Source organism: Capricornis sumatraensis, chromosome 2 (genome assembly GCF_032405125.1).
Source record: "Capricornis sumatraensis isolate serow.1 chromosome 2, serow.2, whole genome shotgun sequence".
NCBI classification, from domain to species: domain Eukaryota; kingdom Metazoa; phylum Chordata; class Mammalia; order Artiodactyla; family Bovidae; genus Capricornis; species Capricornis sumatraensis.
The window spans coordinates 121,545,797-121,573,508 of record NC_091070.1 but is presented as its reverse complement, the minus strand read 5'-3'; the positions used below and the strand labels follow the sequence as shown (position 1 = coordinate 121,573,508).

General features: G+C 39.1%; 1 protein-coding gene across 10 annotated transcripts in view; it reads left to right on the top strand.

Moving 5' to 3' along the window:
- The first annotated feature begins 638 nt into the window (after window positions 1–638).
- Window positions 639–27,712, top strand: part of RPRD2 (regulation of nuclear pre-mRNA domain containing 2) — an 88,523-nt gene continuing 61,449 nt past the window's right edge. For all 10 annotated transcript variants that reach the window (XM_068964508.1, XM_068964506.1, XM_068964507.1 and 7 more), the window contains exon 1: window positions 639–843. In XM_068964508.1, the coding sequence (XP_068820609.1) occupies window positions 639–843 (205 nt within the window). The remainder of the gene's footprint in view (window positions 844–27,712) is intronic.

Below are 27,712 nucleotides of genomic sequence, written 5' to 3'. Positions count from 1 at the left end.
CCAGATTGCCCCGCCATCACGCCTCCCTCTGCTTTCTAGGTTGAGAAGGAAGCAGAGGGGCGGGTCCAAGCAGCGCGTGCGCGATACTGTTGCTGTCCCTTTGCTGCTATTGCGTTGCAAAAAAATTCCTGACTAGGTAGCCTTGGGCTTTTCTGTGGACCTAAAGGAGAGAGAAAGATTTCTGCAACTGAAGGGGCAGTCGGGTACTATTTACTTTAAGATATTAACGCCCACTCTTAGAGGAGTGTTGGGGAAGGGCCTTAAACGTTGAGAGCCGAAGAGTATAAAACCATTTAATTTCCGGGCCAGACGTTTAGAAAGGCTTTGCAGGAGCTGTTTTGTGCGTAATTCTTCGTGATTGCTGACTGGTTTAAACACAATCCCTTGAACAATTCTGATAAACCTTCGAAACCCGCAGCCCCTCTTTGCAGCGTGTAGGAGCCGCCAGCGTGCCCAGCACCTGGTCCTCCTGTCCTACCTCCAGAAGAGCCTAGCGCGTGCACCGTCCCCACCCCCTGGCCTCCCTCCCCACCTGCGGCTTTCACGCACTCGCAGTGATTGTTTTGCCCGCTCCCGCCGCCGTCGCCGTCGCCGCCGCGGCCGCCAGAGGAGCAGCAGCGCTTGTGCAAACCGGGAAGATGGCGGCCGGCGGCGGCGGAGGCGGCGGTAAGGCCTCCTCCTCGTCGGCCTCTTCGGCAGGGGCTCTGGAGTCCTCGTTGGATCGAAAATTCCAGTCGGTAACTAACACCATGGAATCTATTCAAGGCTTGTCGTCTTGGTGTATAGAGAACAAGAAACACCACACTACTATCGTCTACCATTGGATGAAGTGGCTCCGGAGATGTGAGTGTTGGGGGTGGCCAGGGAAGGGAAGACTGGGGAATGGAAGGAAATACTGCTCGAAACGTTTAGGGTTTCCCTGTGGAGCCGCTGCATTCGGTTGGGGTTGTTCAGATTAGAGCTTCAACCCAAGTGTTGCCAAACGCAGACTTATTTCTAGCCAGGATTGTCTGAACTGTAGGAGGTTCATCATTTCTTGGATTTTATAGCCACTGACTTGGCGTGACCTTGGGCCGTTGGGCCCAATTCTGTAGAGATTTATATGTTATTTCAGAGCCTTGTGAGGTGGTGGTGTATTTACTGAACGTTCACAGAAATTGTCGCGTCCGTTTATTTCTAATAGGCCTTGATGTGTTAATGATTTCTCGTACTGCTATGGTTAAGCAGTAGTAAATGCACCTACTTCGCGGGAATGTGTTGGACAATTCTATTTTCCACTGACCTAAAACTTGTGATGTGTAGAAAGAAGAACCTTACCTAGATGAAGAGGTAACGTGAGCGCCACATAGAGCTCAGGCGACCGACCACCTGAGAGGTTTTCCTCGACCTGTGTTTGCTGCAGTAAAATACAGGCTTCTTGATACTCACCAGAAACAACCGTAGTCCGTATTGCCATTAATACCTTAAAATGGAAAACATATCCGTCTACTTTTCAGTCAGTTCAGATAACGTTTTTAAAGAATAGAAATTGGTTTCTTAGGTAACCAAAACAAGGAATCAGAAGTGTGGTTTTTGAATATATACTACTCCCCCCCTCACCCCTAGTTGCTTTTTTGTCTACTTCGCTGAATTTATTTCCCTTTGCTGCTTTACTGCGGAAAAGAATATTAAATTGTCAGGAAGCGTGGATTGTTGGCAGATTTCAAATCTTTAGGACGAAGGAAGTGTGGAGAAGTCATTGTTGCTTCCTACTCAGAAGAGATGGTTGACTAAATCCCCGTGTATCTCTGAATTTTATGTTTGTTGTTACCTCTTGTCTATGGCTGTCACCAGTGAAGCCCATCCTCCAGTTGTTGTTATTATTCCACTTTTGCTACTCCCTCTGTAGTGTTTTGATATGTGTTTAGTTTTTTAGGGAACGGATGGAAAAAACTTGCAAAATCATAGAACTCAAAACTTCAGACTATTTGTGTATAGTTATTGTTGGGAGAGACGTTTTGTGAGATTACCTGTATTTACCAATAGCAGATCAAAGTTACCTTCTTTCCAAGAGGTAAAATTAGAAAATACAATTTCAAGTACTCACTATCAAAGACTCACATGATAAGTATCTACTATGTGCCCAGGCCTTTTGTCATTTACAGTTTATCTAGTATCTTATTCTACCTTAAACTAACCCTAAGTAGATTTTTTAATCATTGATTTACCGATGGGGAAACTAAGGCTCAGAAATACTAAGGAAGCTGCTAAGCTTATGGTGGAGTTGGGATTTGACTCCACCATATCAGATGACAGTGGTCACATTTAATTTCGTAGAATAATGTTTTCATGCTTTTTCTTTAATGTATTTGGTCTACCAGTGGCAGCAAGCCGTGCTTGAGGACATATTGTTCTTAAACATATTTTTCTTTCTGTTTTAAAACGTTTTCCTACCTTTGGGCTCTGGTGCTTTAACTATTTGCTTACCTGATTTGCAAGGATAAGTTGGTCTCTATCCCTGCCTGTGGGATTGCATATGACAATTACAGTACGTCTTTTCTAGTCAGCGATGTTGAGATACACTGGAGCCAGAATTTTTCTGCCTCTACTTTTTACATTGTGCCTGAGCTTATTTCCCTTGCTGGTATTTTAAGAGTGAAAAAGAATGGTTGCTCTAGGAAGACAATACTTTGTTTGAAGTGCATTATATATAGTTTGGGTCGCTAAATGCTTTTGCTTTCTATAAACCTGATTTTTTTTCCCCTGGTGAAATGGGCTTCACTTTCTAAAATGGTTAAGGGTAATTTGTAGTTGTTTTGTGTTTACATTAGTGAATGTCATCTGTCTTATTGTAAATAAAACCTTTTGAGAGAAATATTTGGGAGAGTAGTGTTATATTTTGGAGTTTGGCTTCTAAATCAACTTTAGGAAAATTTGTGCAATGGATAGATGTCTTTGGATTCACAGCCTTTCTGTCCATTTTCCTGATGCCACTTTCGCTTGTCTTTCTTTTGGGATTTGTTCTTTAGTAATTTATATTTAGACCTCAGCATGAATTTAAGTAACTGTATAACTCTTCGTGAGATATTTTCATTTAATCTTTTATTTCATAATGTATATTAAGAGACTTTAGTTCACTTTAAAGGAAATAATTTTGGGAGTTCTTGGTGGCCTCGTGGTTAGGATTCTGGGCTTTCTCTGCCATGACTCAGGTTCAGTCCTCAGTTGGGGAACTGAGATCCTGAAAGCCACGCGGTATGGCAAAAAAATAAATAGAAATAAAGAAAATAATTTATTAGAAAAGGCAAGTAGTCTTCCTGAAGACACACTCCCTGGTGGGTTTTACCAAGTTTATTCAGGCTTGTTTTAATTTGTTTGACCCTTCCACTGCTATCATTTTCCAAAAGTGATCTTTCTGTATCATGAACCCATGTCATTTCTGTGCTTTAAAACCCTCCAGTGACATTCCACTGCAACAGGCTTAAAAGTTAAACTTCTTTTACTACAGGTAAAAAGGTCTACACATTCTTACACTATCTGCCCTGCCTGCTGCTTCTCAGGCTTCCTCCGTTGCTGTCTTCTCATCATTTTAGATCTAAACTCAGATATTACTTCCTCAGAAAGGTCTTCCATAATGATCTTATTTTAAGTGGTTTCAGTTGAATTCTATCATATCACTTTATTTTTCATTTTATGAAATTATGTTATTGATTTATTGTATGTTTGCTGTCTGTGTTATTTCACCAGAGCTATGTCTTCTTTGCTGCTGTATCCCAAGCAACTAGAACAGTGTTGGGCACACAATAAGTAATCAATAGATATTTACCAATATAATTTTGTGAAATAGTTAATCAAGAACTTGAATGGTTTTAATTTCTGTTTAACAGAAGGCCACATTGATAATTTAGTAAAAGAAATAATAGATATGGTTGTTTACAGTTTCAAAATGTGGCTCTTGGATAGGCTTGATGTACAGTACGACTGTTGTCATTTCTATATTTCATTCATCCCTCCCATTTTTTTTTCATCCCTCCCATTTTTAATGTAAAATGGAAATCAATATGGAAAAGTAGAAAAATACAGACTTTAGATATAGGTTCAAATCGTAATTCCATCAGTTAATAAATAACGTGGGTGATTCTATGCATAGTGCTTAAGTTGTGAGCCCCAATTTCTGATTTGTGAGTAGAGAGAATTCTCTCTCATAGGCTTGTTGTCTAGATTTAAGAAGATAATGCATGTATTTTAGTATACGTCCTAGCATATAGAAATATGTTCAGATTATTTATGATGATGACAGCAATGATGTAGTTAATCTTAAGGTCCTGACTATTTGAAATAATTAGTGTTTTGGGAATGGTGCTGAAAACTGTATACCTAGTTGGGGCAGATAATTTGAGCCAGCCTTTCTGTAGTAAATTAGCAAGTTCTCTAAAGAAGTAGTAGGAAAAAATAGAATATGTTGTGTTCATGATATCTCCACGATGTTTTGCTTCCAACCATTGAATGGGTTGCTCTATTTTAGGTGTGTGAGAATTTAAGTGAGTTTTTGAAGAAAAGGGGGATATAGGAGAATAGAATCATTTGTAGAAAAGAAAATTCTGTTAAGATTTCCTTTTAGCTGTTTTTGATACGAACTTTAAATGTGAACAAAATTAGAAAAGTAATGACATCTCCCCCCCACTGATCACCCCACTTCAATAGTTACCCTTTTCAGGGCCGGTCTTTTTTCTCCTATCCCCTTTACTTCCTCCCCCTCCCATTTGAAACAAATCTCAGTACAATCCGGTATTTTGTCCGCAACAGAAACTGTCATATAAACATGGACTGGGAAAACCTTTTTTCTTCATACAGGATTAATTTGTTGCAGAGAATTTGCAAAGTGCAATTACTAGTTTTGGTGTATGGCAATGGTTTCTCAAATCCTTGGGTGAACCATGAAGATGGTAGTTTTCTAGCTCACTTTTATCAAGTGCTTATTATGTGCCAGGTACTGCTCCAAGCATTTTACATTAATTCATTCAGTCATAATTCTTTGAAGTACGTATTATTATGATTCCCATTTTACAGATGGGAAAACAGAGGCACTGAGAGGTTGAGTAGCTTGCCCAAAGTTAGAGAGCTAATAAGTGATGGATCCAGGATTCAACCCAGGCATTCTTGATTTAGAGCGTACACTCACACTCATAGCCACTGTACTAGTCTTTCTTATATTTTCTACAATGCAGAAAACCTTTGATAACCTATTTATTCACTTTTAGGCCAGATTAAACTGTCTAGATCTTGAAGCTTTGCAGGGTTTGTTTTTATTTTTGCTTTCTGTGGGAAAACTGATTATCTTGTATAGATTTGAAGTTCTGATAATCATTTATAATTTTTAAAAAAGGGGGCAACAAAGCTGAACATGTTAGGTATTAAAGTTGTCTCCTTGACAGAAATCTCTAAATGTTAGGTGCTTTTAGATTAAATAATAGGAGTTTTTGGTGGTAGAAAGTTTAGGGTACCACAGTGGTAGCTCCACTGGTCAGTGGAGAGTGAAGTCTGTAATCTTTTATTTGCTATTCCATAAATCTGAGGATCTGGAACTATTTTCTGTGGCTCTGGTATCTGAAATGTAGCTGTTCCTTTAACTGTTTACTTTCCTTGTAATTCATCGTTTGTAACAGGTATGTTGGTCAGGCATATAGAGTATAACAGTACTGCTTTAGGCATATGATTTTTTAATCACATACCACATGTATACAAATGTAAGTGGACTTGGTACAGATTCTTAAAGTTTCAAGATGAATTCTGCTTATAAATCCTTACATTCAATGCTTTTAACAATGCCTTATTGGATACCTGCTGTAACAGGCACTGGGGATGTAGCAGGTAAACAAAATGGAGAAAAATCTTTGCCCTCTCGGAGCTTGTACTCTCGTAAGGAGAGACAAGCAGCAGACAAACAATGTTAAGTACATTGGAAGGTAAAAAATACTAGGAGTAAAAAAAAAAAAATAACTAGGAGTGCTGTAGAGAAATATAAAGCAGGGAAAGGGAATACAGAGTGTTCAGTGCAGTTTAGTCCCTCAGTTGTGTCCGATTCTTTGCAACCCCATGGACCGAAGAGTCTTCTCCAACACCACAGTTCTAAAGCATCAATTCTTCTGTGCTCAGCTTTCTTCGTAGTCCAACTCTCATATCCATACATGACCACTGGAAAAAATACAGCTTTGACTAGATGGACCTTTGTTGGCAAAGTAATGTCTCTGCTTTTTAATGTGCTGTCTAGGTTGGTCATAGCTTTTCTTCCAAGGAGCAAGTGTCTTTTAATTTCATGGCTGCAGTCAGCATCTGCAGTGATTTTGGAGGCCCCTCCTCTCCTGAAAGAAGTCTGTCACTGTTTCCATTATTTTCCCATCTATTTGCCCTGAAGTGGTGGGACTGGATGCCACAGTTCAGTTTTCTGAAGGTTGAGTTTTAAGCCAGCTTTGTCACTGTCCTCTTTCACTTTCATCAAGAGGCTCTTTAGTTTCTGCCATAAGGGTGATGTCATCTGCATATCTGAGGTTATTGATATTTCTCCCGACAGTCTTGATTCCAGCTTGTGCTTCATCAACCCAGTATTTTGCATGATGTACTCTTTCCTGGGTTGGGAAGATCCCCTGGAGAAGGAAATGGCACCCCACTACAGTACCCTAGCAGGAAAAGTCCCATGGACAGAGAAGCCTGGTAGGCTACAGTCCATGGGGTCGCAAAGAGTCGGACACGACTGAGCGACTTCACTTTTCACTTTCACTCTGCATGTAAGTTAAATAATCAGGGTGACAGTATACAGCCTTGATGTACTCCTTTTCCTATTTGGAACCAATCTGTTGTTCCATGTCCAGTTCTAACTGTTGCTTCCTGACCTGCATACAGATTTCTGAGGAGGCAGATAAGGTAGTCTGGTATTCCCATCTCTTTCAGAATTTTCCACGGTTTGTTGTGATCCACACAGTCAAAGGCTTTGGCATAGTCAATAAAGCAGAAGTAAGTGTTTTTCTGGAACTCTCTTGCTTTTTTGATGATACAACGGATGTTGGCAATTTGATCTCTGGTTCCTCTGCCTTTTCTAAATCCAGCTTGAGCATCTGTAAGTTCACGGCTACTGTTGAAGCCTGGCTTGGAGACTTTTGAGCATCACTTTACTAGTGTATGAGATGAGTGCAGTTGTGCGGTAGTTTGAACATTCCACAGGAATTTAAATTAGGTGTAAGGGAAGGCCTCACTGAGAATGTGACATTTGAGCAGGAAGATGAGGCGCTATAAACAATATGGATATGAGTGTGAGGGGAGAACAAAAACACAAAGGTCTTGAGGTTAGTGTGTGCCTGGTGAGTTTAAGGAAGAGCAGGAAAGCTTTTGTGACTGGAAAGGAGTAGAGAAAGAGAGGATTAGCAGATGAACTCAGATTTCGGTGGGTAATATGACAGGAGGGGCAGATCACAATTTTATAGGCATCCTTAGGCTTTTATTTTTAATGAGATGGGGAACTGTTAGAGCAAAGGAGTGATGTGAACTGATTTCTGTTTTTAAAAGATCATTCTAATTGCTGCAGAAACAGGGATGCCAGTAGGTGGCTGTGGTGGTAGTCCTGGGATAAAATACTGGTGGGTTTTGGACCAGGTTGTGAAAGAAATAAAAAGTAGTTTAATTCTAGATTTGTTTTGAGAATAGATCCAATCAGGGTTCTAAATGAATTAAATGAGTGGTAACAGGAGGAGCCTGTTGGGCTGCAGTCCATGAGGTTACAACTGAGCGACTTCCCTTTCACTTTTCACTTTCATGCATTGGAGAAGGAAATGGCAACCCACTCCAGTGTTCTTGCCTGGAGAATCTCAGGGACGGGGGAGCCTGGTGGGCTGCCGTCTATGCGGTCACAGAGTCGGACACGACTGAAGCGACTTAGCAGCAGCAGCAGCAACAGGATAATAATCAAGACTGAGTGTTGTTTTTTTCCTTGAGTGACTAGAAAGAGTTAACATTTATTGACAAACCACTCATTTAAAGTGTACAATTCATTCACTTATTTCAGTGTATTCACAAAGTTGTGTGACAGTCACCACAGGGTGTCTGTTGAGTCTGTAAATTGTCTTTAGAGACAGCCTGGAAGAGACGTACTAGAAGTAAGTGTAGAGAGAGAAGTCACTGTAGTAAGTTAGGGTAGTGAGTACAGATAGAGAAGAAGTCCAGAGAGAAGGCTCTGGGGCATTCCAGTGTTTTAGATATCTCTTTCTACTTAGTTGGTGTTTTGTGTTATTGGCTTGGGTTCTTTTTGAAGTTCAGGGTAAATGAACTTTCAGCTCCCCAAAGAAGTAATAAATCTATTTTGATCTTTTCATGTTTCTACTCTTGGCTTGGGTTTAACAGCACTTCTGGATCAGTTAGGCATTAGGTCTGTTGTAATTCCCAATTGTAAAGTTATTGCACAGTCCGTCTTCTCCCTGCCCTTTGGATACCTTGGTCACCTTTTCTTCCTTCTCCTGCCCTCCTTTCATAGAGATGTAGCTCATTTCCATGTTTTCAGACAGCGTTTCAAAACATGAACTACCTTAATTATACACCTAATTATTATAATGCTGTGTACTAAATGAGCCTTTTTGTGTGTATTAAGAGGCATTACAAGAAGTCGTTGCAGTCTTCATTTACCTGCTGTCTCTCAAATGCTGAAGGCTAGTATTATATACATGACCCTAGGTAGATTTAAAACAGTATGTAAAACAGAATTTTGTTATGCATCCTATAGTAAGCTAAAATGTTAAAATTATGTAGCAAATAAACATTTCCATAACTCAGAGTGTGAAACACTATTGAAATACTTCGAATGATTTTGTGGTGTGGAAATACCTTGAAATTCCATTGGAAATTTTCATGTCCGGTGGAAAATTACTAATACTAACATTTCCTTAAACAGGCCACCCCCCAAATTACAGTTTGTTGGTAGAGAAGGGGTTGAGTGTATGTGTCTGTGTAATTTTTTAGAGAGTGAAGACTTACTGATTTTATTTTAGTGATTTGGCTTCCTGCCTTTCATAAATTAATAAATAATAGTTGCATCCAAACTTCTTTTTCTCCTAAGCTTTTGTCCTTCAGTTACCATCTTTTCTCTCTCTTTTCCGCCCCACTTTTCCCATGTTTAGTGTTTTATAGCAGTACTTTAAGAAATCCTAAGGGTGTATTTTGAGTTCGTTGCTTTAAATTTTCAGCTATCTGAGAACTGAGAATACATAAGAGTTGTGGGGTTTTTTTGTTTGTTTGTTTAACATGAGGTTTTTTTTTTTTTAATGTGTAGAAGGATTTCAAGAGACCCTAGTAAAAATTACCCCAAAACTTAACACTGTTGCACAAACCTCCTTGACTAAGCTGCTCTTCCGTTTGTCAAGGAAACAGAAAGGAGTTTGTACTTTGTAGTACTTTTGATTCCCCTGCACCCACAGATTTTAATTATAGAACAGTGGAGAAAGGCACATCTTGTGGAGAGAGTAGTAGAATCTAGTTACTGTTTGGAAAAAGGCAACAGTTCCATTTGTGCTTTAGAACATTAAAGTATCTTTCAGACTATGATAAAGACAGTTTTAAAAAATACATCATTGTTTTTGTTCTATAAGAAACATTGAATTAGAGGCTGTTTGTTGAAAGAAAATGTTTAGAATGCTGGTTTTAAATTTTGGTTGCAGCCTTTATCTTTCCCTCATCTCTCTTCTTCACTCACTAGTGATTAGTTTCACTTACTTTCACTCTATTGTTCTTTGGTACTCACTGAGGGGCAGAGGGAGAGAGAAAGAGAGAAAGCAGATTATTTCCGTTAGTGAAAATTTCACTGTTAGAAGGGGAAATTTTTTTTTAATGTTAGGTTTTATAACTTCATTTTTAATTAAAAAGACCCAAATGGGTCCTGTTCTGTTTTTGTGTTCCCTTTATCATGGTGATAGTTTTAAAGTAGCAGGATCATTATTTTAAAATTATGATCTCTGTCCAAGAGGCAGTCAGTATTACTTGAGTTATTAAAATCTCTTTTATTGTGTGTATTTCTATGTCTAAGGATACAGAATTCAGAAAATGAATTTAGAAATACTAGATGTTTACTCTCTATAAAACTTTGTTAGGTTGCGGAAAGAGATGGAATTACAGGGAACTTAATGTTTTGTAACTAAGATAAGAATTAAACAAAAATAGCTGGTTCTGGGAAGTATGGTAATATGAGTTTGTATATGCTGTTCTAGTTTAGAAGAGGTATCATGTGTTGGTTGGAGTGAAGGTATCATTCACTGAGCACCCTTTCTGGATGTCATATGTATATATGTTACCTGTAATCCTAACATCAGCTCTGTAAAGCAGGAGTTATCCCCACTTAAAATTTTTGGAAAATGAGGCTTAGAGATGTCAGTTGATTATTTTGAGGAAATTGTCAGAACATTTTTCTAGCATAGGAAAAGGAAGCTGCTTATTTTCAGGGTGGCTAAGCATAAGCTAGTGTTTTTTTGAAGGCAGAAGGTAACAGCAAGTGGGAGAAAGAAAAGACACACAGTGGATTCAAAGCCCGAGTTGCTTACAAGTACTTTGTTATTATTTAACAGTGTTCCTTATTAAATTTCTAATCATTAGGACAGTTACCTTCACAAACATTGTCACTAATAGATTTAGTAATAAATAGCCAACGTTAACTGAGTTCTTAGCATGTGATCTCATAACAATTCATGAGGTAAGTATTATGTAATTACCTAGTAAGTCTACTAGTGATATATATGTAAAATTAGCTATGCTGATGAGGGGCAAAATAATAAAATATTATAGATGATATAATTGAAGCACTTGAAGGCTCAGTGAGGTAAAATGAATTGTCCAAGGTGCACAGCTAGTGAACAGTAGCGCCAGAATGCAGATCTAAATAGTCTTGACTCCAGAGCCTACACTCTACCTTTGTGTTAGACCGCTTCCCACTTCTTTCAAAGTTTACTGGTACTTTGTAGTATTGTATAGTGTAGTATATAGAATATAAGACAGTAGCCCTTGTGCCTGTCTTTTTCCCAGCTTTTTGATATATTATTGACATATATAACATTGTATAAGTTGTGATGCTTTGATACGTGTATGTATATTGCAAAATGATTACCACAGTAAGGTTGTTGAACACCTTCATCATCTCACATCATTACCCTCCTTTTTTTAGGAGAACATTTACGATGTTGTCTCTTAGCAACTTGTGAGTATATAAGGCCACATTGTTAACTGCAGTCCCCGCTTTACAGTAGATGCCTAGAACTGATATACTTGTAAGTCTGTACCTTTTAGCCATCATCTACCCATTGCCCTACTCTCTGGCTCCTGGCAACCACCATTCTATTCTCTGTTTCTGTGATTTCTGTGCCTGTTGATTTTTTTTTTTTTTTTGCAGGCATAAAATTTGTTATTTCAGACATAGCGTAACAACAAGTGGGAGAGCACATAGAGAAATGGTCTGCTAAGATAGAAGCAAGGCAAAGAAAGGGCATGGGTGTCACCCCCAGTGAGGGGGGACCTGTGCCTGTCTACTATGATTTTGCTGAGCTGCAGGGGTGAAAAAAATCTATTAACTTGTATACAACAATAAATTGAATATAGAACCAGATGTGAGAGCCTACCTGTCTTCTAAGCCAAACATTAGATTTTCAAGAATGTAAAACAGTGCTGCGGTCCTCACTAAACTTTTTGTTTTGGAAATATAGTTGCTTTTAATAGAGTATATCTAATTTATTAACTGAATGGTTTATTATTGTTTTTAATGAGTTGATATTTTGAATTTCTTAGTTTTAATTTATTATACAGTAAATAGATACATCTATTAAATTAAAAGACGCTTACTCCTTGGAAGAAAAGTTATGACCAACCTAGATAGCATATTCAAAAGCAGAAATATTACTTTGCCGACTAAGATCCGTCTAGTCAAGGCTGTGGTTTTTCCAGTGGTCATGTATGGATGTGAGAATTGGGCTGTGAAGAAGGCTGAGCGCCGAAGAATTGATGCTTTTGAACTGTGGTGTTGGAGAAGACTCTTGAGAGTCCCTTGGATTGCAAGGAGATCCAACCAGTCCATTCTGAAGGAGATCAACCCTGGGATTTCTTTGGAAGGAATGATGCTAAAGCTGAAACTCCAGTACTTTGGCCACCTCATGCGAAGAGTTGACTCATTGGAAAAGACTCTGATGCTGGGAGGAACTGGAGGCAGGAGGAGAAGGGGACGACAGAGGATGAGATGGCTGGATGGCATCACTGACTCGATGGACATGAGTCTGAGTGAACTCCGGGAGTTGGTGATGGACAGGGAGGCCTGGCATGCTGCGATTCATGGGGCCACAAAGAGTCGGACGCGACTGAACTGAACTGAACGCACATAAGCTTCCCAGGTGGTGCTAGGGGTAAAGAATCCGCTTGCCAGTGCAGGAGACACAGAGACGTGGGTTTGATCTCTGGTCTGGGAAGATCCCCTAGAGTAGGAAATGGCAGCCCATTCCAGTATTCTCGCCTGGAAAATTCCACGGGCAGAGAAGCCTAGCAACTACAGTCCATGGGGCTGCAAAGACTCGAACACGACTGAGCACACACAACCCACAGAAACAAAAGATGATCAGTAGTTTTTAGGGGTGAAAAGGGATCCTGAAACCAAAAGGTTTGAGAATTCACTGGTTTATATTGTAAAATGACCTTTATCAATTTCTGCAAGGTAAACATCCATTGCTCTCATCTTAACGCCTTGTTTCTGGAAACTCAGAGGTTTCCAGATGTTATTTTATAAACATTATTATTTTTTAATTTGTGAGATCTTAAGTTTGCTGACTTTTATCTTGCCAAATAAAGTTGTAAATACACTATCATTTATATTATCACTACCATTTTATAAATTACAACTATATATGAAAAATTTGCCTTGAAGTCCATGTCTTTCAAGTCTTAACTCAAATGTCATCTCCTTCAAGGCTGTTCCCCATCATCCTAGCCAAAGAGCTAGTGCCTACTGTCCCTTTTGCTCCTGCCTGTCATTCTCTTTAATGTATCACTGTGTTTTATTTTCTTTGTATACCTTTTCTCATTATGAGATTCTGCCTTATTTGTTTATTTCCTGAGATGTCTTCTGTTGGAAGCCCCCGGTGGCTCAGTGGTAAAGAATCCGCCTGCCAATGCAGGAGATAAAAGAGACTGGTTCAGTCCTAGGTTGGGAAGATCCCCTGGAGGAGGGCTTGCCAACCCACTCTAGTATTCTTGCAGGATCTTAGTTCTCCCACCAGGGATTGAATTCATGCTCCCTTTTTTGAGAGGGCAGAGTCTTAACCACTGGGCCACCAGGGAAGTGCCCACTATTGTTTTAAATGCAATTATATTATGTAGTTTTTTTTAAAAAAAACTTTATTTTATATTGGAGTATAGCTGATTAACAGTTTTGTGATAGTTTCAGGTGGACAGCAAAGGGACTTAGTTATACATATTCATCCCCCAAATTCTCCTCTCATCTAGGCTGCCGCGTAACACTGAGCAAAGTTCCATGTGCTATGTAGTAGCTTTGTGGGTTATCCATTTTTTCCCACTTTTTAAATTTTTGGTTTTATATATATTTTCTGTATTTTTAATTGAAGGATAATTGCTTTACCGTGTTCTGTTGGTTTGTGCCATACAACAATGTGAGTCAGTTGTAAGTATACATATATTTCTTCCCTCTTGAGTTTCCTTCCTCCACCCCTCTAGGTCATCACAGCACCAGGCTGAGGTCCCTGTGTTATACAGCAACTTCCCACCAGCTGTCTGTTTTAAATATGGTAATATATATATTTCAGTGCCACTCTATTCTGGATTTCATATATATGTGTTAATATACGATATTTGTTTTTCTTTTTCTGACTTACTTCACTCTGTATAATAGGCTCTAGGTTCATCTGGTTATTCATTTTAAATATAGCAGTGTGTACATGTTGATCCCAAATTCCCCATCCCTTCCCCCCATTCTTCCCTCCTAGCAACCATAAGTTCATTCTCTGAGATGGAGTCTGTTTGTGGTATTTATTTTTATTATACCATATTTCATGCAGGCCTGTCTGCTTAAGCTGTAAATTCTTCCAGTTAATCCTGCATACCCTAGGTGAAATTTTAAGGTTAATAGTCCAAAGAAATGAACATGGAATTTTTGGTCCTTCTTTTGTTAATACTAGAGAATACCTGGAAAATGCACTAATTTGGAAACTGTCTACCTAATTTGAGTATTTGAAGTGCCTATTCATAAAACAGCATCTTGCAGTTCTAGAAGTTCATAGAATTTAAGAATCTTTCATATAACTATTGTGCTAATATGAAAATGCACCTCCAGAGGAAATTTCATAGAGGCAGCAGTATCTTTAGTGTTGCTGGATTTTTTAAAATGACCTGTTAAAAACAAAGGGTTTCTAAAAATTGAAGTTGAAATAATAAAAACCAAATGTAAATCATTTTCATGTGCATTTTTATTTATTTATTTTTTGTTTTTTTTCTTTTTTTTATTTTCATGTGCATTTTTAAATTAAAGATTTTGTAAAAGAAAATTTCATTTCAAAACACATTTTGGAAGGTTAGTGTCACTTTATTTCTAAAGTCTTTAAAAACTTGGTAATAAAAAGTGAAGAGCTTTTGAAATCTGCTTTTAGGGCATCCTTACACATATATACTATGTTTAGTGTAAACTAGGATGAGAATTCATTTCTATCCTCTTACTTATTCTTATCCTCAGGTTGCCATGTACAATTGTATAAGATTACTATGTACCTATGTATAAACTGAGAAGTGTGGATAAGATACTGAGAAAATAAAACGTAGCAGTGAATAACAAATACTATATGAATTTGACTTTGTGCAGCAGCATTTCCCCAGAAAATGGTCATGTTTAGGGTGTCACTGTCAAAGCTTGCTGCTGCTGCTAAGTCACATCGGTTGTGTCCAACTCTGTGCGACCCCATAGACGGCAGCCCACCAGGCTCCCCCGTCCCTTGGGATTCTCTAGGCAAGAACACTGAGAGTGGGTTGCCATTTCCTTCTCCAGTGCATGAAAGTGAAAAGTGAAAGGGAAGTCACTCAGTCGTGTCCAACTCTTAGCGACCCCGTGGACTGCTGCCCACCAGGCTCCTCTGTCCATGGGATTTTCCAGGCAAGAGTACTGGAGTGGGGTGCCATTGCCTTCTCCATGTCAAAGCTTAGGGTACTATTAAATTAAAGAGAAACCTGTTTCATGCTGCTGGACTTGAATAAAATGCTTCATAAATTCCCTGGAGAGGTGGGGGATAGTCTGTTCAATATTTTCTAAACTTATTTGATCATGGCATTCCTTTCTTTTCTAGCCATCTCATGTGATTAGTGTTCCCCAGAACATTACCATTTTCTGGGGAAATGATGCTGCACAAAGTCAAATTCATACAGTATTTGTTATTCATTGCTACTTTTTATTTTCTCAGTATCTTATCCACACTTCTCAGTTTATACATATGTACATAGTAATCTTATACAATTGTACATGGCAACCTGAGGATAAGAATAAGTAAGAGGATAGAAATGAATTCTCATCCTAGTTTACACTAAACATAGTATATATGTGTAAGCAGCAAGCTTTGACACTTTGGGAAGCTTTGTTATGGAAGTTTTTCTAGGAAACCCCCAGTTAAAGAGCAGAGAGAAATTTATATTTGTGTGTAGTAAGAAAGACTTCATGAAGGAAATACTTGTACAAAAATAAAAATAATGAAGCAGGTGAAAGAAGACATTCCAAATACAAGCAAAGGTATAAGAGAATCAGAAGCAGAGTGAACAGCCAGAGGTACACATAGACAAGCGAGGGTGGGAAAGACAGAGAGAAGCAGCAAAAGCCATGATTTTTAAGACATAGTCGGGGGAGGAGGGGGAACCATGTTGAAAACAAAGTAACTATGTCAAGGCACAAGAGCTGCAACAGATAGTGATTGTAATACTGAGCAAATTATTTGCTTGTAATACTGGTATTATTAATAGTATATTTTTAGGATTTATTCAAAGCTTTTAAAATTTAAAAATTGAAGTCAGTGAGCTCAGATTTTTAATGTATTTTGTATTTTAAAAATTATATTTTAAAACCCATTGTAATATAAATCATCAGCTGCTCCTGGACTTTGCTGCTTTCTTTGACTTTGATCTTTTTGTCTGAGGCACCCTTATAATTGCTATATGGTGATACAGCTGATTGGATTGAACTTTAGTATCTTCTTGCCATATTTAACTCCCCTGACCAGTGCTTTCAGAACACCTGTCTTTGTTCAGTAATATGAAATGGCTGAAGTTTTGAATTTTTCTTGGCCAACTTGGAAAACATTTCCTAAATGGAGTTTAAATCCTTTCTTTTCCCTAGGAGAGATTCTTCATTATGGAAGGCTCTTTCCCTCAGGTTAAGACTCACCCTATAAGTGGCCCATGACATGGGTAGAGGTGGGTGAGTCTGGGGAGTTTCCTGAGCCATGTGGTAAATAGGGTAAGGAGTTTGGGTGAAAGGGAGAGAATGGGAATGGGTGAGTAGATAGGAAAGAGATAAAGACAACCAAGAGTGATGAATGAACTGCTTTCGTATTATGCCGCCAAAAATATGTATTTTGGTTTTTAAAATAGCAATACTTGAAGCTGATATTACAGTTTCTAAAAATAAATAGCAACATATTTGGGGGAAATGTCAGAAGCCACTAGAATAATATAACCAAATTACAAAGATTTGAAAGAATATAGGGATAGTGCCGGTTAGAATGACTGCTATCAAAAAGTCTACAAATAATAAATGCTGGAGAGGGTGTGGAGAAAAGGGAACCCTCTTACACTGTTGGTGGGAATGCAAACTAGTACAGCCACTATGAAGAACAGTGTGGAGATTCCTTAAAAAACTGAAAATAGAACTGCCATACGACCCCGCATTCCCACTGCTGGGCATACACACTGAGGAAATCAGAATTGAAAGAGACACGTGTATCCCAGTGTTCATCACAGCACCGTTTATAATAGCCAGGACATGGAAGCAACCTAGATGTCTGTCAGCAGATGAATGGATAAGAAAGCTGTGGTACACATACACAATGGAATATTACTCAGCTTTTAAAAAGAATGGGTTTGAATCAGTTCTAATGAGGTGAATGAAACTGGAGCTTATTATACAGAGTGAAGTAAGTCAGAAAGAAAAACACCAATACAGTATATTAATGCATATATATGGAATTTAGAAAGATGGAAACAACGACCCTATATGCGAGACAGCAAGAGAGACACAGATGTAAAGAACAGACTTCTGGACTCTGTGGGAGAAGGCAAGGGTGGGATGATTTGAGAGGGTAGCATTGAATCATGTATATTATAATATGTAAAACAGATGACCGGTCCATGTTCGAAGCATGAAACAGGGCACTCAAAGCCAGTGCGCTGGGACAAGCCAGAGGGATGGGATGGGGAGGGAGGTGGGAGGGGGTTCAGGATAAGGGACACATGTACACCCGTGGCTGATTCATGTCAGTGAATGGCAGAAACCACCACAATATTATAATTAGCCTCCAATTAAATTAATTAAAAAAATAGAATATAGTGGTAGTGGAGAGGACAGATAAGCTCTAAGAGGTATTTAGAAAGTAGAATTTGACGAAGTTGCTGACCACTTGGATGCTGGGGATGAAGTTAGAAGAAATCTTAGAAAATGGATTCTGTGGATTCTGTCTTGAGTGACAGGAAATTTGGGAGGATAGGTGATGAAAATGGGCTTGAACACAAGGATTCGGAGTATTTGGAGGGCATCTGAGACAAGTTGTTTAATAGATAATTAACCGTTTTCCTAGTGCTTATGATCTTAATATTGGCTAATACTTATTTTCAGTTATATACTTGATGTAATTCTAGGAATTTCATGTATATTATATAAGTTTGAGAAAAATCTTTGAAAAGGTAGATACTATTATAGTCTCATTGCATAGATGAAAAAAGCAGTCTTGAAAGTGTCATGCAGTTGGAAAAAGGGGCTGGCCTTTAAAACTAGTTCTGACTGACTTAAAAAATATATTCATAACTACTCTGTTGTATTTATTGTATTTGAGAGGGAGCTTTGGAACAGAGACGTAGACTGGGGAATTGCAAGCTTATCTGTAGCAGTCAATGAATGAGCACTTAGGGGCACAATATCTTACATGAGAAGAGAATAGGGCTGATGAAAGAACCTTGGAAACACGAGTGTTTCAGAAGAAAAGATATCCTAGGTAGAGAAGAGGATCAGCAAAGTAATTTCTCAGAAATTGTGGGAAGAGAAAGTGTGCCAGTGGGGTTCTGGGAAAGAGCATGATTGTTCTGGGCAGAAGGGTGAATAGGACTGATTTCTGTCTCAGATGATAAAACAGACTAGATATTTTGCAGGGAGACTATATTTTTTGCACTAAAAAATATAGCTAAGTCCTGCAGAAATTGTAACATAACTTAAAAAAAAAACCTTTATTCTAAAATAGCTTTAGGTTTACAGGAAAATTGCAGAGTTAGAATAGAGGATTCTGGTATACCCAACACCCAGTTTCCCGTGTTGTTAACAGCTTACATTGGTATATGGTACATTTGTTACAACTAATGAACCAATTATTGATATGTAATTGCCAACTAGAGTCCATACTTTATTTGTGGGTTTCCTGAGTTTTTGCCTAATGTCTTTTTCTGTCCAGGATCCCATCCAAAATTTCATCTTATATTTAGTCACTTTAGGCTCCTTTAGACTTTAACAGTTTTGAGGATTATTAATCAGGTATTTATAGAATGTCCCTTAGTATGGATTTGTCTGGGGAATTCCCTTCTGGTCCAGTGGTTAGGAATCCACAATTCCACTGCAGGGGGTTTGGGTTCCATCCCTGATCAGGGAACTAAGATCCCACAAGACACTCAGCATGGCAAAAACAAGCAAATAAATATATCAATTTGTCTGATATATATATATATACACACACGTGTATATATATATATTTTTTCATGATTAGCTGGAGTTATAGATTTTTGGAAAGAACACAGGAGAAGTGCCATTTGCATCACATCACTTCAGGAGCATCCTGTCAGCATGACTTAACCACCCATGGTGCTACCCTTGATCACCTGGCTGAGGCAGTATTAGTTAGGTTTCTTCACTATAAAGTCAGTCTCTGCGCCACCACCCACCCCACCGGCATCAAACAGTACTCTTTGGAAAGAAGTCACTGTGCACAGTACACACTTAAGGAGTACAGAGTTCATGTCTCATCTCTTTGAAGGGCAGTATCTTTGTAAATTATTTGGAATTCTTCTGTATGGAAGGTTATAAGCATAATTTCTAATGCATTACTGAGTATGCTAAAAAAGTAAGGCACTCTCTAAGGGGCTATTTTCACAAAAGGGAAGAGGCAGATGAAGCAGGATCAATAAGCTGTGGACAAACAAAAAAGGCAAGGTTGCTGTCTCTCTAAAGGCAAATGGCCATATTAGCTCTAATGGGAAACTAAACCTTTGGCCCACAGCAAAGTGAAATAACCCTCAGAGAAAGATGCGAAATTGGAGCAAGGTCAGCTCTAATTCCCTTTCTGCCAAAGCAATTGTAAATATACTTTGAGAGGAAGCTTTATTCTGATTAGGCTCTTTGAATTGCCACAAATAAAATTGAGCAAGGATAAGTCACTTTGAGTGAGATTGAGTGAATAAGCCCCTAAAAAGTTAAACTATTGGAATGGTATAAAATGGTCATATATAAAATATTTAAATTAATAAAAGATGGAGTTGCAAATGTAGCAAGAAATGAAAGACCCTCAAACATGGTTATGTAGATATATAGAAGAATCAAAGTGAAATGTTAGAGATGAAAAATACAGCTTGAAATTAAAATCTCGGTGGATTAATGAATTGAGGGATAAACCTAAATTACTTATCCAAAATGTAGTGCAAGGGACAAGTTGATTGGAATGATAGAATAATGAATCTAATATCTGTGTGCTTGAAGCCTCAGGAGAGAACTGAGAGCAAGCCATAAAGGGATAATGGCTGAGAAATTTTAAGAATTAATGAAAGACATGAATGTACAGGAGGTAGAATGTATATGGAGAATATTAAATAAGAAGAAATGTATACCTACACACTCTGTAGTTAAACTGAAGAATACATTCAAAGATAAAGAGAAAACCCTTACAAACAACCACAGAGAACAGATAGGTAGCTTTTAAAGGAAGGACCATCAGCCTGGTAGCCACAATGGAAGGCTGAAGACATTGAGATCAAGTATTCAAAGTGCAGAGAAAAAAACAGCTTTCAATCTATAATTGCACACCTAGCAAAGTGATTTCTTAAGGGTAAAATGAAGTCATTTCCAGAAAGATGGAAGCTGGAAACCAACAGATCTTTGCTTTATGACCTTCTAATGGGCTTCCCTGGCGTCTCAGACAGTAGAGAATCTGCCTGCAACGCAAGAGACCCTGGTTTGATCCCTGGCTTGGAAAGATCCCCTGGAGAAGGGAATGGTAGCCCACTCCAGTATTCTTGCCTGGAGAATTCCATGGACAGAGGAGTCTGGTGGGCTACAGTCCATGGGGTTGCAGAGAGTCAGACACAACTAAGTGACTAACACTGCTATACTACTACCAGTGGCTGTGTACTGAAGGATGAAGAAAAATAACCCTAGGAGGAGGGATTGAGAGAGAAAATGCCTTGTTGACCAAATAGATTGAAATAGCATGAGAGTAAATCTAAACATTATCCGTATAAAATAATGTTTAATTTGCGAAGTTTAAGAAAAGTCAGCAAATAGTAGACAACATATTTTAGATCAAGAAGTTTATTTTAAATGAAAGTGTTCTAAAATCCTTGCATTTTTTCAGGACAGGAGATGTTTAAAATATTAACTCGCGACCTTGTTTATGTAAACACACACATATATGTCCCCCAAGAGGGGATGCTAAATGACTGGAATAGAATATGTGATTTCCAGCCCTAGAAGGGGAGGAGATGGAATTTAAATATAAACTTCCCAGAGGCATGAATAGAGAAACATGATATAAAGGAAAAGCAGGGTAGATAAAAAACAAGTCCAGATATATCAGTCACAATTAAATGTAAATATAATAATTCTATCACTTAAAAGAGGATCAGTTTGGATTTTTTTTTAACAGTCTATCTCTACGTACACATTTGTTTTTCTTGGGGATGGTCTTGATTCCTGTCTCCTGTACAATGTCACGAACCTCCGTCCATAGTTCATCAGGCACTCCATCAGATCTAGTCCCTTAAATCTATTTCTCACTTCCACTGTATAGTCATAAGGGATTTGATTTAGGTCATACCTGAATGGTCTAGTGGTTTTCCCTACTTCCTTCAATTTAAGTCTGAATTTGGCAATAAGGAGTTCACGATCTGAGCCACAGTCAGCTCCCGGTCTTGTTTTTGCTGACTGTATAGAGCTTCTCCACCTTTGGCTGCAAAGAATATAATCAGTATGATTTCAGTGTCGACCGTCTGGGGATGTCCATGTGTAGAGTCTTCTTCTGTGTTGTTGGAAGAGGGTGTTTGCTATGACCAGTGCACTCTCTTGGCAGAACTCTTTATTAGCCTCTTCGCTGCTTCATTCTGTACTCCAAGGCCAAATTTGCCCGTTACTCCAGGTGTTTCTTGACTTCTACTGTTGCATTCCAGTCCCCTATAACAAAAAGGACATCTTTTTTGGGTGTTAGTTCTAGAAGGTCTTGTAGGTCTTCATAGAACTGTTCAGCTTCAGCTTCTTCAGCGTTACTGGTTGGGGCATAGACTTGGATTACTGTGATATTGAATGGTTTGCCTCGGAAACGAACACAGATCATTCTGTCGTTTCTGAGATTGTATCCAAGTACTGCATTTTGGACTCTTTTGTTGACTATGATGGCTACTCCATTTCTTCTAAGGGATTCCTGTCCACAGTAGTAGATATAATGGTCTTCTGAGTTAAATTCACCCATTCCAGTCCATTTTAGTTAGCTGATTCCTGGAATGTCGACGTTCACTCTTGCCATCTCCTGTTTGACCACTTCCAAGTTGCCTTCATTCATGGACCTAACATTCCAGGTTCCTATGCAATATTGTTCTTTACAGCGTTGGACCTTGCTTCTATCACCAGTCCCACCCACAACTGGGTGTTGTTTTTGCTTTGGCTCCATCCCTTCATTCTTTCTGGAGTTATTTCTCCACTGATCTTCAATATCATATTGGGCACCTACCGACCTGGGGAGTTCATCTTTCAGTATCCTATCTTTTTGCCTTTTCATACTGTTCATGGGGTTCTCAAGGCAAGAATACTGAAGTGGTTTGCTCTTCCCTTCTCTAGTGGATCACATTCTGTCAGACCTCTCCACCATGACCCATCCGTCTTGGGTGACCCCACACGGCATGGATTAGTTTCATTGAATTAGACCAGGCTGTGGTCCATGTGATCAGATTGGCCTGTGGTCTGTGATTATGGTTTCAGTCTGTCTGCCCTCTGATGCCCTCTCTCAATGCCTACTGTCTTACTGGGGTTTTTCTTACCTTGGACGTGGGGTAGCTCCTCTTGGCCGCCGCCCCCGGCCTTCCAAGAAAAAGAAATGCAAAAAAGCAAAATGGCTGTCTGGGGAGGCCTTACAAATAGCTGTAAAAAGAAGGCAAGTGAAAAGGAAAGGAGAAAAGTAAAGATATACCCATTTGAATGCAGAGTTCCAAAGAATAGCAAGGAGAGATATGAAAGCCTTCCTCAGCGATCAGTGCAAAGAAATAGAGGGAAATAATAGAAAGGGAAAGACTAGATATCTCTTCAAGAAAATTAGAGATACCAAGGGAACATTTCATGCAAAGATGGACTCAGTAAAGAACAGAAATGGGATGGACCTAACAGAAGCAGAAGATATTAAGAAGAGGTGGCAAGAATACACGGAAGAACTGTACAAAAAAGATCCCAGATAATCACGATGGTGTGATCACTCACCTAGAGCCAGACATCCTGGAATGCGAAGTCAAGTGAGCCTTAGGAAGCATCACTACAAACAGAACTAGTGGAGGAGATGGAATTCCAGTTGAGCTATTTCAAATCCTGAAAGATGATGCTGTGAAAGTGCTGCACTCAATATGCCAGCAAACTTGGAAAACTCAGCAGTGGCCACAGAACTGGAAAAGGTCAGTTTTCATTCCAATCCCAAAGAAAGGCAATGCCAAAGAATGCTCAGACTACTGCACAGTTGCACTCATCTCACACGCTAGCAAAGTAATGCTCAAAATTCTCCAAGCCAGGCTTCAGCAATACATGAACTGTGAACTTCCAGATGTTCAAGCTGGTTTTAGAAAAGGCAGAGGAACCAGAGATCAAATTGCCAACATCCGCTGGATCATGGAAAAAGCCAGAGAGTTCCAGAAAAACATCTATTTCTGCTTTATTGACTATGCTAAAGCCTTTGACTGTGTGGATCACAATAAACTGTAGAAAATTCTTCAAGAGATGGGAATACCAGACCACCTGACCTGCCTCTTGAGAAATCTGTATGTAGGTCAGGAAGCAACAGTTAGAACTGGACATGGAACAACAGAGTGGTTCCAAATAGGAAAAGGAGTACGTCAAGGCTGTATATTGTCACCCTGCTTATTTAACTTCTATGCAGAGTACATCATGAGAAACACTGGGCTGGAGGAAGCACAAGCTGGAATCAAGATTGCCAGGAGAAATATCAATAACCTCAGATACTCAGATGACACCACCCTTATGGCAGAAAGTGAAGAACAAAAGAGCCTCTTGATGAAAGTGAAAGAGGAGAGTGAAAAAGTTGGCTTAAAACTCAACATTCAGAAAACTAAGATCATGGCATCCGGTCCCATCACTTCATGGCAAATAGTTGGGGAAACAGTGGAGACAGTGGCTGACTTTATTTTTGGGGACTCCAAAATCGCTGCAAATGGTGATTGCAGCCATGAAATTAAAAGACACTTACTCCTTGGAAGGAAAGTTACGACCACCCTGAGTGAGTGAGTGAAGTCGCTCAGTTTTGTCCAACTCTTTGCGATCCCATGGACTGTAGCCTACCAGGCTCCTCCCTCCATGGGATTCTCCAGGCAAGAGTACTGGAGTGGGTTGCCATTTCCTTTTCCAGGGGATCTGAAAACCCAGGGATCGAACCCGGGTCTCCCGCATTGGAGGCAGACGCTTTAACCTCTGAGCCACCAGGGAAGCCCATGACCAACCTAGATAGCATATTCAAAAGCAGAGACATTACTTTGCCAACAAAGGTCCATCTAGTCAAGGCTGTGGTTTTTCTAGTGGTCACATATGGATGTGAGAGTTGCACTATAAAAAAGAGCTGAGCCCCGAAAAATTGATGCTTTTGAACTGTGGTGTTGGAGAAGACTCTTGAGAGTCCCTTGGACTGCAAGGAAATCCAAGCAGTCTACTGTAAAGGAGATCTGTCCTGGGTGTTCATTGGAAGAACTGATGTTAAAGCTGAAACTCCAGTACTTTGGCCACCTCATGTGAAGAGCTAACTCATTGGAAAAGACCCTGATGCTGGGAAAGATTGAGGGCAGGAGGAGAAGGCTACGACAGAGGATGAGATGGTTGAATGGCATCACTGACTCAGTGGACATGGGTTTGGGTGGACTCCGGGAGTTGGTGATGGACAGGGAGGCCTGGCGTGCTGTGGTTCATGGAGTTGCAAAGAGTTGGACACGACTGAACGACTGAACTGAACTGATACATACACAAAGAGACATGCAAAATGGAAAATTAAAGGTAAAATGTAATTATAAACCCAAAACAAAAGCATACCACTATGGTAGCTGACTGAATAACAAATCGATGAGACTTTAAGGCAAAAAAAATTTATTAAAAATAGAACCCCTAAAATGACAAAAAAAAATCTAGTTTACCTGAAAGAGTCAACAGTTTTAAATTTATATGCATCCAATAAAGGGATATCAGTATATACAACAAACATTGGTGTATAGGCATACCTTGTTTTATTGCATTCTGCAGATAATAATGTGTTTTTTCTTACAAACTGAAGGTTTGTGGCAGTCCTGCATCAACCAAGTCTATTGATGCCCTTTTTTTCAACAGCTTTTTAAAATTATGGTGTGTACATTTTTTTTAGTCATAATGTTATTGCACACTAATAGACTATAGTGCAAACAGGACTTTTAAATGCACTGGGAAACCAGAATATTCATGTGACACACTTTATCTCTATATTTGGAACTTGACTTAGGATAAACTGGGACTGAACTCACAGTATCTCCAAAGTATGCCTGTTCTGAAAGGAAAATTTACCAGCTTTGTTATCTGAGTGAGAGAGTTAAAACATAGCTCTTAACTGTTGGTAGCTTAAACAGATACAAAATTTGTGAAAATACAGAGAATTTAATACTATACCAAATCTGATTTAGTTGACTCACATGTAGAGTACCCTGTGCTCTAAAATTAGAAAGTATGCTTTTTTTTTTTTTAACAGATAAGGACTATTTAAGCCAATTAGTGATGCATACTGACCCCTCAGAAAAGATTAATATAATTTCAGATGCTCTATATCATGTAGATTCATGTACTTTAGCCATGTAGTAGTATTAATTCAGATGTTAATAACCAAAAGAAAAATTTCCTCTTTGCTTGGAAATTAAAATGTGTATTTCTGAATAACTCATGAATCAAAGAATAAATCATGGTGAAAATTTAAAAATATACGGCGCTGAATAGTAATAAGAATACTGTGTATGTGCTCAGTCGCCTCAGCTGTGGCACCTCTTTACAACCCCATGGACTGTAGCCAAGCTCCTCTGCCCAGGGGATTTTCCAGGAAGAATATTGGAGTGGGCTGCCACTTCCTTCTCCAGGGGATCTTCCTGATGCAGGGATCAAACCCACGTCTCCTGTATCTCCCGCGCCGCTGGCGGATTGTTTATCGACTGAACCACTACATCAAAACTAGTGCCTCATTTTTTGAGTGCTTACTGTGTGTTTATTTGGGATCCACCAGTGACTGCATTAGGGCTTCCTGGTGGCTCAGAGGGTGAAGCGCCTGCCCGCAACGCGAGAAACCCAGGTTCAGTCCCTGGGTCGAGGAGTTCCCCTGGAGAAGGAAATGCACCCCACTCCAGTATTCTTGCCTGGAGAATCCCATGGATGGAAGAGCCTGGTGGGCTGCAGTCCATGGGGTCGCAAAGAGTCAGACACGACTGAGTGAGCTCACTTCACTCCACTTCAGTGACTGCATTAAGATTCCTTGTGGAGCAATAAATACCGTGAAAAAGTAAATTAGTATGGTAGAAAATGATGAAGTCTTACGGAAAAAAAGTAGAGAGCAGGGTAAAGGGCATTGGAATGAATGGTTGAGGTTGTGGGGCAGCTTGCGGTATTAAAGGAAGCACTTAAATTAGGCTTCATTGAGAGAGTGAGAGCTGAGTCAAGACCTGAAGACACTGAGTTAGCCCAGTGGATATCTGGAGGAAGAGGATTCTAGTTAAAGCGAATAGTTAGAATTAAGACTGCAAGTTTGAGGAATCTGGTGTGTTCAAAAAATAGTGTTCCAGAACACCATGGCTGGAATTGCATGAAAGTGGACAAGGTCAAAGAGATAAGGGAGATGGCAGATCACAGCGGGCAGGTTTTGGCTTGTATGCAGTGGAAGTAGTAATCATTGAACAGTTTCGAGCAGAGAAGCAACGTGCTCTGACTTATCTTTTAAAAGAATTGTCCGCTGCCATGGTAAGAATAGACTATAAGGAGGAATAGACAAAAGCAGAGAGACCTATTTCAAGAGTAACGTAACCGTCCGGGTGAGAGATGATGATGGCTTAGATTGCAGTGACAGAGATGAAAGTGGTAAGAAATAAATGATTTCTGGATGCATTTTGAAGATAGAACAAATTGCTGACAGTATGAGAAAAAGAACAATTAAAAATAACTCCAGGGTTTGTGTCCTGAGTGATAGAAGGATGGAGTTGTCGTTAATTAAGTGATGAAGGCTTTGAGTGAACAAGATATGGTGGTAATCAAGAATTTAGTTTTTAATATGTTGAGCTTGAGATATCTTTTAGATACATCATTGGAGATGTCATGTTAGGTGGGTATATGGATCTCGAGTTAGGAGGAGAATTCTGGGCTGGGATGCAGTAAAAACTGTAATTAAGGGAAATGTATAACTTAAACTGCAAGAGACTGGAAATTAATAAGCTAAGCCATCTTTTGTTTAAAAAAAAAATAGGCAAAGAACAGCAGAGTAGGCCCAAGAAAAGTAGAAGAAAAGAAATTAAAAATAAAAACAAAGAATAAATACAGAAGAAAGAAAAGGTCATCAAAGACCAAAACTTGCTTCTTCAAAAAGCACAGTAAGATAAACCTTTGTCTGATTGACCAAGGAAGAAAAAAAAGAGAAAGCCTAAATAAAAAATAGTAGGATTGGAAAGGGGAGTATGACTACAGATAAAGAAGAAGTTTAAAAATCATATTAGCAATATTAGCCAGTAAATGAAAACTCAGATGAAATGGCCAAATTCCTTTAAAAATAATGATCCAGAAGAGTTAGGAAGTTTGAACAGTTCTGTAAGTACTAACCAGATTGAATCAGTAGTTTGTAAAATCTTCTTATGAAGAAAACATCAGGCTCATGGAATGAACATCTTTGGCCAGAGGGCAAGAATGTCTCAGAAGAGCTCAAAGATGAATGAGATCGTTATCAAAAGGATGTAAGAGCTGGCT